Raw genomic sequence first — 13,859 nt, forward strand, 5'->3', positions numbered from 1 at the left:
CATCTATGGGGCAACAATGAACGGTGCAGAGCATTATATATGGCACAGCTTTATAAGGAGCATCTATGGGGCCATACTGAACGGTGCAGAGCATTATATATGGCACAGCTTTCTGTGGAGCATCTATGGGACCATAATGAACGGTGCAGAGCATTATATATGGCACAGCTTTATGTGGAGCATCTATGGGGCCATAATGAACGGTGCAGAGCATTATATATGGGGCAGCTTTATGTGGAGCATCTATGGGGCCATAATGAACGGTGCAGAGCATTATATATGGCACAGCTTTCTATGGAGCATCTATGGGGCCATACTGAACGGTGCAGAGCATTATATATGGCACAGCTTTATGTGGAGCATCTATGGGACCATAATGAACGATGCAGAGCTTTATATATGGCACAGCTTTATGTGGAGCATCTATGGGACCATAATGAACGGTGCAGAGCATTATATATGGCACAGCTTTATGTGGAGCATCTATGGGGCCATAATGAATGGTGCAGAGCATTATATATGTGGCACAGCTTTATATGGAGCATCTTATGGGGCAATAATGAATGGTATGGAGCATCTATTTTTATTTTTGAAATTCACAGTTAGCTGCTGCATTTTCCACCCTAGGCTTATACCGAGTGAATAAGTTTTCCTAGTTTTTTGTGGCAAAATTAGGGGGGTCGGCTTATACTCGGGTCGGCTTATAAAATAAAATGAAGTGCTTAGTGTTATAGCGACGTTAAGAGCACTTTCACAAGGAGGCGCAGTAAAAAAGAAATAGCCAGTGTCTGATAATTACTGAGTAGAGAGTAGGGTGGTTATAGAGGAAAGCGCATATGCAAGTCCATACAGTGGTAATTGACGCCATGGTGAAAAAAACCCCTCCATTTATGGACACCTATCCCATAAGTAAATGGACCAACAGACCACATCTAGTGCAGGTTTCCAAATTCTCTTTCAATTAGTGGAAAGCATTATATGGTGTGTATATATATATATATATATATATATATATATATATATATATATATATATATATATAGATAGATATAGATATATTCCATTAGCATGGTCATGCTCTTTATTATACTCCATATGAACCTTGGAAAAGTGAGCTGCAGTCTGGCTTGGTGTTCAATTATTTCATTTGACCTTGATGGGTGGTTGTGGCATGTATATTTTTTATGTCAATTACAAGGGTGAATTTAATTTTTGGATCTATAGTTGATTGAAAGAGCCATCTTTGTGGCATATGAACCATTTGATTGTATCTATGACCAACTGACCATGCTAATGGAATATATTTTTAGTAGCATATGACTATTCTTAATATCATACACTGCTTTCCATATACTTTTCATATACTGGTTCCAGGGTGCCAACTCCCGCAGTCGGGCAGATAGAGTGCAAGAAAGGATTATTGATATCTAGGGATAGCTCTTTTCTACTGGTTCTTTTCTTGTTTAAGCTTGAACAAGAAATACATTCTTTGACTATATTAATTTTTTGGTACCAAGACATTTACCTATTACAGTACATCATTTATTTCTGTCCCACCTGCTGAATATCTTTTCACTCCCTATTCATCAATAGGGCCTTACTGGGCTAATAGGGAGAGCCGTCAGCGAGCGGGGGCGGCATTGCACAGGTTTTTAGGGTGCCAGCCTCCGCTGGTAGGAAAGGAGGCTCCGTCCATTACAGGGTCAGGCATCTCCCTGTGGTATTCTCTTTTATTTGGTTTGGTGATGGTGCTGTGTTCACATTTTGGTAATTTGATGAATTTTAAGGAATTGGAATAAAAGGTATATTTTAACTAAAACGAGTTTACGGTGAGCTTATAAAATGTTTGCGGATTAGCTGAGTTTTTGTTTGCGTTTTTTACCAGCTTCCTATAATGTTTCCCACACTAGAATATGTGTGACTGTGTGGGAAACACCGGCGCGGTGGTTCTTATTGGTGGTAACGCTACCGCGGTAAGACCGTCGGTCGGAGCGCTGTGGGGGTTATGCTGTCTGATGTTAGCGTGACCCGCTCTAACGCTAGCGCCAGTAAGACCGTCAGTCTGAGCGCTATGGGGTCATGTTGTCAAATGTCAGCGTGATCCCCGGGAACTCTACTGCCGGTAAGACCATCAGTCACAGCGCCCCGCAGCGGTGACCTGCGGTAAAAAGCTTACCGCAGGTCAGCAGACGTGGGCTGATGAGACTACTGCTCCCATCGGGCTACTTCTGCTGTCACTGATGGGAGAACGTAGTCTCATCAGCCAGCACCTGTGTTCACAAAAGTAAAATAATTAGATACATATTCAAATGAAAATGTTAAAATTACTCTCCTAACACCAAATCCCTGACTCCCTCGTCTCCTAGAAAAAATGTAAAATAATAAACCACCATATACTCACCATCACTAGATGCAAGATGTGTGCTCACACGTCAGTCAATAAGTCATTTACAAATTCGGATAAATCAAAAAACTTTATTATCAAACAATATATCAATTGTAATACTGCTTTTGTGGTATACAAAATTGACTGCACTATGTGTCAACTGTCATATGTTGGCTGTACTTCACGCAAGTTGAAAGTACGGATCAATGAACACTTATATGACATTGAAAATGGGGGTAACTCTTCTCGATCGGTTTCAGCTGCATCCAAACATTTTATTACTCAACATGCTTGCAGCACCAAATATCTTTTGGCATACGGTATTGAACGTGTTAATAAATCCCAGCGAGGTGGGAATTTCAAACACTGTCTTCACACACGTGAAGCCTTTTGGATTTATTACTTGAACACCCGGTTTCCAGCTGGTCTTAATAAACGCAACGAGTTAATGTACCATTATTAACATCATATTTATGAGCTGTTTATTTTTCTGTTTTCTATCTTTTTTATTTATATTTATATTTTGATAAATTTTGTATAGAAATGTTGTTTTTAAAATAATTTTGTATTGCATTAGAAGGACCTTAAGTCACATGCTTTTGCACTCTACGCTGATTGGTTGGTGGTAGTTTTAAAATGTTGGTATGTCTGTGTCTATGTAGCTCTGACAAAGATCTGTAATAGATCGAAACGCGTAGCTCGTTTCCCGTCTTTATTATGGAGAGTAATACAGCCTGTGTCTTTTTAAATATGCACCAATAAAGGATTTAATTTTATTCAAGACATCTTTTTGGAGCTGGAATCAACCTTTTGTCTACTAATATACTCACCTGTCCGCCGTAGTCCATGTAATCCCGAGTGTCCTACAGCTACAGTATCTCACATATAGAACAGTCACGTCAGGAGATGTGACTGCTCTAACCGGCCGCCGGCGATAAGCTGGCAAGAGGTAATCACTCCCGCAGTCTATCACTGAGCTGCTGTGAGAGAGGTCACCAGTAATGATGAGTGAATATACTCGTTACTCGAGATTTCCTGAGCACGCTCGGGTGACCTCCGAGTATTTTTTAGTGTTCGGAGATTATTATTGCCGCAGCTGAATGATTTACATCTGTTAATTAGCATAAGTACATGTGGGATTCCCTAGCAACCAGGCAACCCCCACATTTACATCTGATAGCCACCATAAGTACATCATTCAGCTGCGGCGATGAAAACTAAATCTCCGAGCACTGAAAAATACTCGGAGGTCACCCGAGCGTGCTCGGGAAATCTCGAGTAAAGGTGCTGTTACACTAAACGACTTACCAACGATCACGACCAGCGATACGACCTGGCCGTGATCGTTGGTAAGTCGTTGTGTGGTCGCTGGGGAGCTGTCACACAGACCGCTCTCTCCAGCGACCAACGATCAGGGGAACGACTTCGGCATCATTGAAACTGTCTTCAACGCTGCCGAAGTCCCCCTGCAGCACCCGGGTAACCAGGGTAAACATCGGGTTACTAAGTGCATGGCCCCGCTTAGTAACCCGATATTTACCCTGGTTACCATTGTAAAAGTTAAAAAAAAAACAAACAAAAAAAAACAGTACATACTCACATTCTGATGTCTGTCACGTCCCCCGGCGTCCACAGGGTTAAAACTGCTTTCGGCAGGAGTGCTGCTAATGCACGCGCTGCTGCCGAGAGCTTCCCTGCACTGAATGTGTCAGCGCCGGCAGTAACAGCGGTGACGTCACCGCTGTGCTCTGCTTTACGGCCGGCGCTGACACATTCAGTGCAGGGAAGCTCTCGGCAGCGCGTGCATTACCAGCGCTCCTGCCGAAAGCAGTTTTAACCCTGTGGACGCCGGGGGACGTGACAGACATCAGAATGTGAGTATGTGCTGTTTTTTTTTTTTTTTTAACTTTTACAATGGTAACCAGGGTAAATATCGGGTTACTAAGCGCGGCCCTGCGCTTGGTAACCCGATATTTACCCTGGTTACAAGTGAACACATCGCTGGATCGGCGTCACACAGCGATGACAGCGGGTGATCATCGACCAAAAAATGGTCCTGATCATTCCCCAACGACCAACGATCTCCCAGCAGGGGCCTGATCGTTGGTCGCTGTCACACATAACGAGATCGTTAGCGGGATCGTTGCTTACGTCACCAAAAGCGTGACGTTGCAACGATATAGTTAACGATATCGTTGTGTGACTCAGCCTTAAGGAGTATATTCGCTCATCACTAGTGTTTACTTATCAGCTTAGAAATAAGGGTGTTGGGCGGACACCTTTTCATTATTAAGCCTAGGGCTAAGGGTACTGTCACACAGTGGCACTTTGATCGCTACGACGGTACGATCCGTGACGTTCCAGCGATATCCATACGATATCGCTGTGTCTGACACGCAGCAGCGATCAGGGACCCTGCTGAGAATCGTACGTCGTAGCAGATCGTTTGGAACTTTATTTCGTCGCTGGATCTCCCGCTGTCATCGTTGGATCGGTGTGTGACACCGATCCAATGATGCGTTCGCTTGTAACCAGGGTAAACATCGGGTTACTAAGCGCAGGGCCGCGCTTAGTAACCCGATGTTTACCCTGGTTACCATCGTAAAAGTAAAAAAAAAACAAACAGTACATACTCACATTCCGGTGTCCGTCAGGTCCCTTGCAGTCTGCTTCCCGCTCTGACTGACTCCCGGCCGGAAAGTAAGAGCAGAGCACAGCGGTGACGTCACCGCTGTGATCTGCTTTCACTTTACGGCGGCACTCAGTCAGAGCGGGAAGCAGACGGCAAGGGACCTGACGGACACCGGAATGTGAGTATGTACTGTTTGTTTTTTTTTTACTTTTACGATGGTAACCAGGGTAAACATCGGGTTACTAAGCGCGGCCCTGCGCTTAGTAACCCGATGTTTACCCTGGTTACCCGGGGCCTTCGGCATCGTTGGTCGCTGGAGAGCGGTCTGTGTGACAGCTCTCCAGCGACCACACAATGACTTTCCAACGATCACGGCCAGGTCGTATCGCTGGTCGTTATCCTTGGAAAGTTGCAGAGTGTGACAGTACCCTTAGTGTCAATGACAGCTCCTGACACCAAGCCCTAATCCCATTACCCTGATGCCACTGCATCAGCTTGAAAAAGGTGGTGTCCAACCAAGAGATTACATCACAAAACTTTTTTGTTTAAATATCTTTATTTAGCTCAAAAAAGCCTTCATTGCTGTACGAAAATGTATGCACCAAAAATGCGGCAAAACGCGCGTTTTTGCTGCAGCGTTTTTCCTACCAAGAGATGCGGAAACCTTGCAGAAATTTCTGCAAGCAAAAACTCAACGTACACACACAGCTTCAAATTGATATTTTGCAAGGTAATTTTATTGATTAGCATATATGTACATAATGTGAATCAGATTGGGTACATTAGCGACCTGTCCTGGGTCTTTGTCAAGGTGAGCAGAATATCTGAATCACTAATGCAGGGTGTGGAAGAATAGGCGTTTTTTTATTTGTGGATTGCTTAGATTATCCGTTTGTCTGGGTATACTGGCAATGCTGGCGCACCCCGCGCCGTTGCAGTGAACTTGGAGGCTCAACCCATGAAGATGGATCGCCTTCCTTAGCTGCTGAGCTCCCTGATTGTGTGCAGCGCTATTAACATGTCAATGCAAGTACCGGACTCAGAGTTGGACCTGGGGAGGGTGAGTTTAGTTCAACTGTGCCCGGGGAACATGATTTTATGAAAAGGTAGAACCCCTTTAATGCCTGAATGTCCAGTGATGCTTCTTCTTGCTTCATGTTACTAATGCATCTAGTAAGGAGGTCTGTCTATGGCGGATCTTCTACGATGATGGTGTAGGATTAGAATGTCTACGCGGGCCGCACTTCATCACCTTGCGTTATTCCTGGGTTTATGTCCTGGCATCTCACAGGTATAACATAGGTAGGCATTTTTTTCAGTCTTCAAAACTAGACGGCTGTAAGAGATGACATCTTAATCTGATTGTACAGACCATTAAAATTGCAATTCCAGGATCTGCTGCCACGGGAGCCGGAAACGTTTCCTCCATCCTTAGAACTGGTGAATAAAAAAGACGTCGAATTTCAGTAACCGGTCCTGCTGATGGCAGCCAGTTCACAGCACGGACTATTGCACAACTAGGATTGACAGAACAGACTTGTCCAGGCGTAAAGTGCAAATCAATTCTGGCTACTCCATAAGAAGGATCTATTAATCCTGTCTAATATTTGGGCAATAAAGTTATTATTATTAGCTGTCAAACTAATCACAGTAGCTAATGACAAACAATGAAATTTCACTTTCCTGCAATTTGTTGTAGCATTGTAAGCCACGCCCTTTCCCCACATAGGCCGCCACCTCCCTTCCCTGCCGCGCCGCCACCTCCCTTTCCTGCCGCGCCGCCACCTCCCTTCCCTGCCGCGCCGCCACCTCCCTTCCCTGCCGCGCCGCCACCTCCCTTCCCTGCCGCGCCGCCACCTCCCTTCCTTCCCATCTTCTTTTTTAGGATCTTTGCCTGGAAAGGAGGTCTGGGCTATTGAATATCAAAATTAAGCAAAAAGTTTGCAGTGGAAAAAAAAGAATATAATCCAAATATTGGAATATCACTTTACATCATGTGTTTTGTCTTTTAGCAAATTCCCGACGTGTCCCCAACTGGGCGATATACAACTCTGGTTCCTCTGCTGTTCATTTTGGCTGTGGCTGCTGTGAAGGAGATCATAGAAGATGTTGTAAGTAATAAACATTTCTATACTTTTGGCTATTGGAGGTACTTGGCTGGAGACAGTTTATTCTTACTGGCATATAATGTAACGTGATGGATATTTTGTTGCCCTCTGGATTGACACTGCCAAGATATAGAAGCAAGAAATATGTCTATTTAGTCCAGATGAAGATTACTAGTTGAATTGCTATAACTTTCAGAATTATAATAGTTTTTATTTTACTTGCATATGGCATTACGCTTCATAGATGTCATCACTGTCCCCATTGGGGCTCACAATCTAAACTTCCGATCAGTATGTCTTTGGAGTGTGGGAAACTAGAGAACCTGGAGGAAACTTTCTCGCCAATTCCGGAAGAACATACACACTCCTTGTAGATGTTGTCCTTGGCCAGGCTACAGTGCTAACCACTGAGTTAGCAGGTAGTAAATTCTTACTTTTAGAGTACTTTATGGAGCAGTGTTCCCTCTCCATGGGCTGTCTGGTCCCTGGCATGTTGCATCTTCCTTTTATGTCACACTTTACCTTATCTGTGCTGTCAGCTGGGAGTGGGACAAGGGTGAGAACCTTGGGCAAATCTCCATGACAGTCCACTTGGGATCACTTATCCACCTTATAGCTGACATATAACTGGAGAAATATGTTGCAAAAATATTGTCATCGGGGAAGGGGGGGGTTCCAATCTTATAAAGTGATGGCATATTGCTAGGACCCCCACCAATCCTGACAAGTAGGTGGCCACAGAAATAATTTAGCAATATGTCTCCTTATAAATGTTCCCTTTACAGAGTCTCTCCCAGTCCACCAAAAAGTAAAGGAGAAATAATTCTGAGTCTTCATTGACATGAATGGTGGCATGGCCAGAGGTTGTGCTCCACCTGATCGTAAGGTGACGTCACTGAAAGCTATCACTTTATATGGTGGGAATACTCCTTTAATCATGCACTTCTTTAGAAAGTAACTTCTCTTCCTTCCAAAAGACAAGTGGCACTCACTGTATAAAATCCCTTCTGATCAGACCGGTGGAAGCATCTCTATACGCGTCTGACCAGTCGCACCTGCTCCTTCCCTCTCCCTGCTGATAGGTTTTAAAGGACAATTAAAGAAAAGGACAGTGTTTTAAAGGACAGTAAAGAAGTAATTTTATACGTTCAGTGATGCTTTTCTCTACTTTGGACCTCAGTCGTTTCCCCAGTCTGGGGTCTATTAAGCTCAGCACCGCTCTGGTTCACGGACCTTTTTTGGATGTGCAATGGCGCAACATTGTAATCTCCACCTGAACTCCATGATAGTGCCGAGTCGCTTCATTTTCTTTGTTTTGGATCCAATGTCTTTTCCTAACTTGTTACACTAAACGTACGGAGTAGTAGGATGGCCCTACTAGGGGATGGCGTTCAGCTACCTCCGGCAGTCCCATAGATTGTGAATGCAGGAGTACTGCTCCATTCACACTGCAGAGCCCATAGCCTCCGCTCTTTGGGCTCAGTGCTGTTCCCAGCCATGGGACCATAAGCAATTAGCTATTGTCATGGTGGGCCGACCCCTTTGCACACGACACACTCCATCAGTTTAGTATAATTGCCATATGAGGTGCTTTTTCCCCTAATATGGAGCAATTGGTTCCGCCTGATGGGGTTTTGCTTTCCTCTGGATTGATACGATGGGTTAAAGGTTAAACTTGATGGACTCTTGTCTTCTTCCAACCTTGCTACTATAAAACTTTATACTTAGTCAATTTGTGAATAAATATGGATCTTATCCACATGATCCCACAATGTCTCCCCAAACACTACTTGACTTTATACCGTGACTTTATGAAGAGGGTGGATTTTCCCGATTCGAGCTCTGCCATTGATGTCTTGTGCGTTTGAGCTGTTCTCGAGCGTCGGTGCTGAATTCACTGCTGCAATCCTCTGATATTATGTTGGGAATGTTGCCTTGTAGCAGCCTATACTGTATTCCGCTCAGGTAGCGGCAGCACAGACATTCTTTAGGGAGCTCGGAAGATGAGAACCTTGCCTGGTCCGCTTGGGAGACCTTTGTCATCTTCTATGCGTTCCCCTGACAATGCCGTGCCGCTCACGCACTCAGTCCACAATTTGTTTGTTTTTATTTGGGCAGGTTTCCAAGTCTATCATTGTCTGACTGTTGTTTTTCGAGAAGTTCTCCGCTCTGAGGATTAAAAAAGAAAAAAAACAATAGAATAATTCTTCGATTATTGTGTGTAAAGCCTAGACAATACTATAAACCATAGAGACCACGTCATTACTTCCAGGACACTGATGATGATGATGATGACATTGGCTGTATGTTTGGGGTGGTCCTGCCGCAGAATAAGGTTAAGGCCCGACAGACGCCTCCCTGATGGTATTGCAAGATGGATAAGTATTTTCCTTTCTTTCTCAACAATGAACACACCATTAATTTTCAATAAATCCCCAACTTGCTGTAATTTATCCCCAAACTTGCAAGAAATATCTCTCATGCTTCGCTGTTGTTCAGACACTCATTGGGCCAATCTTCAGGCCTTTGGCGAACAAACTGCCTTTTGTTACAGCCAAATATTTCACATTTTGACTCCCTGCTGACATTTTCTGCACCATTGTTCCTACGTTTTCCTGCATAGTTCTTGATTTTATTCCCATGGCGAAGGTATAGCTTTTTGGCCACAATTTTTCCATCAAAACCATATCTTGCCAATTATTTCTAAACAGTAGATGGGTGTCCCACTGGTTGCTGAGCTGATGGCACTGCTGGACATCTGCTGACATTGGACAGCTTCTGCACTAAGTTTACTTGGCTGATCGCTGCGTCTGCGGTTCTCAGCATTGCCCATTCCTTGGGTTCATCAGTGCAGAAAAATACAGACCGATACTTATCCTTTATGCCGCGGTTTCCCAAAACCCCATCCCCCAGCACTTCAGATTTTCAGGATTCCACAGGTGAGAGAATCCCATCCCCTAGCACTTCAGGTTTTCAGGATTGCACAGGTGAGCGAATCCATGGCAGTTTCTGATGCCTTAATAATAATTCCATCACCTGTGCAAAATTAAAGAAATCCTAAAAACATGACGTACTGGAGGCCCTGAGGACTGGAGTTTGGGAAACGCTGCTTGTCGCAATACCATCAGGGAGGCATCCGATTGGCTCCAAATTGATTCTGCAGCAGCCCAATGACCCCAAAAATGCAGACAATGTCATTAAGAACTATTTTCAGTGTAAGTAAGAACATGGAGTCCTGGAAGTGATGACCCCCAAAGAGACCTAGTCTCAACATTAAGTCTGTCTGGGATCATCAAAGATGATCTGTGGTTAGTCCTCCAGATGTTTGGAGCAACCTCCCTGCTGAGCTCCTTCAAAAACTGTGTCCAGCTGTACCTAGAATTGATGTTGTGAAGGCAAAGGGCGGTCCAGTATTGATTGCATTCAGATTTCCCTGTTAACAATGTATTTTGTGCAGTGCTTGAAAAAGTATTCATACCTTGTGAACTTTTTCCCATTACGCCCACATACTTATATGTATTTTATTTGGATCTTATGTGATATACCAACACAAAGTACCAAGTGTTTGTGATGTGTAAAGGAAAAGGTACATGATCTTATAATTTAAAAAAAATATATAAATCTGATATTTGTGGCGTGCATTTGTGTTCAGCCCCCCTTTGTTAGTATAAGGTATGAGACCAATGCATAAGTTTAAGCGCTTGGTCACGTGTGCTTGATGCGTCTTCACTGCTTATTTTACAGTAACTGCAATAGATCTCTACAATCTTCATAGGCCCTTTGTCTTCAGTTATTGTCTTGCGGAGACATACAGCCTGTGAATTCTTTCAGCATTTTTACCGCAGTTTCCCTCCCCACTCAGATCAAATTGGCTAAACATTAAATAGACATAAAAAAGTACGCATAACAAATAAAAAAAAAAAAAAAAAAAATGCACCCGAGCGCAATTTACGACTGTGGTTTTCTAGCCATAGACTGCATTTAGCAAAAAAAAAAAAAGAATCTTTAAAGTTGTATGTGAACATTCCCTGCAAGATTATACTATGCCGTTTGTTGTCTGTTTCCATGGAGACACATTGAGCACATATCAGCTGTAGACACAAACCAATAGGAAATATTTAATGAAGACCAATTGCAGAGTAGCCTAAATTTTTATTTTATTTCGGATTTATTGTGACAATAAAACGGAAAAAATGATTTAAGCCCTTACAAGAGTGCACAGGAGAAGACTGTAGCTTGATATACACTGTCTTCCGGTTGCAATCTTGTGGTTATTTGCAAGAGGCTACAAATAAGAAAAAAGGGGGATATCCTGCTCCATTCTCATCCTCTTTATATTTAGTGGCAAGCAGCGGTCACATCGGATGGCATCACTGTGCAGGGAGTAGGGCCCAGGCGGGGGATCAAGCAGGGGATGGGTGATGTGCTGCTAATTTTTAGCTTTTTTTTTTTCCTTATCTACCTGCTTGATTTTCTCCATTTTGCATGCTCATTACTCCACATGATTTATGGCAGACATGGTACGAGATAGTAGTCCTTTACCATGCGTGGCCTTGGTTTGTCTGCAGAGATTCCAACTTTCTAATCGGCATGTAAAGGGTGCGGAGAGGCCGGGCGCTGCGATTCCAGCTCTGCTCCTGAATGCTTACTCCATCAAATTGTACAATTAGCCAGTAACCTAATCAGGACTGCAAACAGTGACATCATGGTGCTGCAGCCCGACATCCGGCAGGGTGCCAGCCTGCAGAGGGTGAATAACAGCTCCGCGCCCGACAGAACCCGGACGGCCCAGATGTCCCCTCCGTCATCTCTAATCAACAATATGTCTATGTATAGGAACGGCGTACATGCGTGCTGTACAATAACACCACTGCTTTTTTCACTGCATTACATACAAACATTTTTTTTATTTTGCATGATGGCAGAAAAAAAACAACGGAGATAAAAATAAATAAATAAAAACACAGCTGGAACAACTGGATGACAAATGCTACTAAAGGTACCGTCACATTAAGCGACACTGCAGCGATATAGACAATGATGCCGATCGCTGCAGCGTCGCTGTTTCGTCGCTGTGTGGTCGCTGGAGAGCTGTCACACAGACAGTTCTCCAGCGACCACCGATGCCGAAGTCCCCGGGTAACCAGGGTAAACATCGGGTTACTAAGCGCAGGGCCGCGCTTAGTAACACGATGTTTACCCTGGTTACCAGTGTAAATGTAAAAAAAACCCAAACACTACATACTTACATTCCAGTGTCTATCGCGTCCCCCGGCGTCCGCTTCCCTGCACTGTGTAAGCGCCGGCCGTAAAGCAGAGCTGTGCTCTGCTTTACGGCCGGCCGGCGCTGACACAGTGCAGGGAAGCGGACGCCGGGGGACGCGACAGACACCGGAATGTAAGTATGTAGTGTTTGTTTTTTTTTTTTACATTTACAATGGTAACTAGGGTAAATATCAGGTTACTAAGCGCGGCCCTGCGCTTAGTAACCCGATGTTTACCCTGGTTACCAGTGAAGACATCGCTGAATCGGCGTCACACACGCCGACTCAGCGATGTCAGCGGGTGATCCAGCGACGAAATAAGGTGCTGGACTTCTAGCTCCGACCAACGATGTCACAGCAGGATCCTGATCGCTGCTGCGTGTCAAACTCAACGATATCGCTAGCCAGGACGCTGCAGCGTCACGGATCGCTATTGTTATCGTTGTTAAGTTGTTCAGTGTGAAGGTACCTTAACAGTAAAAATGAAACCCCAGCGCATGAAGGCTCTTAAGTGATTTCCTATAAAAAGTATAAAGAGAATCTGCAGACTCTGCCGTGTGTGAATCCGACCTAACAGATGTTTTAGCGCTGGAAAACTTTTTTTTTTTTTTTAGTCTCGTGCCGGCGATCCAAAAGGATAAAATACAGTGCACAGTATATGTCCCTGGAGGCCCCATTAAGTCTCCCCGCTCCATTGCTAATGATTTTTTTTTTTATAATTGTTTTTGCTAATTTATTTCTTGATAGATCCTTCAAGGCTCTGGTTATTCTGCATCCATGCTAGGGATATTTCCACTGTACACAGAGGACCCCTTTTAGACCACAGGAATGCCTTTTTTAATTCTATTGTACAGAAAAAAAAAAACTTTTTTCCTCTACCGCTGGCTGCCAGGGGAAGTTCTCCTACATGCCTGCACATCTATAAAGCCTCTGTTATTTATTATGCTTTGCTTATATAGTGCTATCATATTCCGCAGCACTTTACATACATATCAGTATCACATATACCCTTTTATTATCTCCCTCCTATATGGTTCCCGATGTGACGCTTTATGTAGTTGTGTGACGTAGCCGGCACTTGTCATGTTTATTCCATGCAGCCGTTCTGTCATTTTCCCCATTGTGGTGATTATTAGCCGGTATTACTCCCAGATCAATACCCGATGAGAGTTGCACGTTGCTATTTGCCGCTATGTTTGCCAAGTCCGGTTGTGCGTGAACATAGCACAGTTAGTTTAGAAGATGACCTTCCAATTATTGTATGGATTTTTGTGGAGTCGCATCTCATTGATAGAAGGATCTCATCTACCGACCTTGGTTATTGATTTAGAGATGTATATGTAAGATTGTGTCATATGGCATCTAACCAAAGGAACTGAGGAACTTTGGGTCCCACCACATTATAACATTGCCTGTGAGCCATAAACCTATTTTAGAGGGAGAAAAAGACCCTCTGTTCCTCTGATGAG

At 43.9% G+C, this 13,859-nt stretch overlaps 1 protein-coding gene across 5 annotated transcripts in view; it reads left to right on the forward strand.

The window, feature by feature from the left end:
- ATP8A1 (ATPase phospholipid transporting 8A1) overlaps nt 1-13,859 on the forward strand; it is a 263,767-nt gene that overhangs the window by 54,766 nt on the left and 195,142 nt on the right. For 4 of the 5 annotated variants that reach the window (XM_077279834.1, XM_077279833.1, XM_077279835.1 and 1 more), the window contains exon 5: nt 7,031-7,129. In XM_077279834.1, the coding sequence (XP_077135949.1) occupies nt 7,031-7,129 (99 nt within the window). Of the gene's footprint in view, nt 1-7,030; nt 7,130-13,859 lie in introns of those variants that run through there. The other variant, XM_077279837.1, reaches the window with a different exon arrangement.

Source organism: Ranitomeya variabilis, chromosome 1 (assembly GCF_051348905.1).
Source record: "Ranitomeya variabilis isolate aRanVar5 chromosome 1, aRanVar5.hap1, whole genome shotgun sequence".
Lineage (NCBI taxonomy): Eukaryota > Metazoa > Chordata > Amphibia > Anura > Dendrobatidae > Ranitomeya > Ranitomeya variabilis.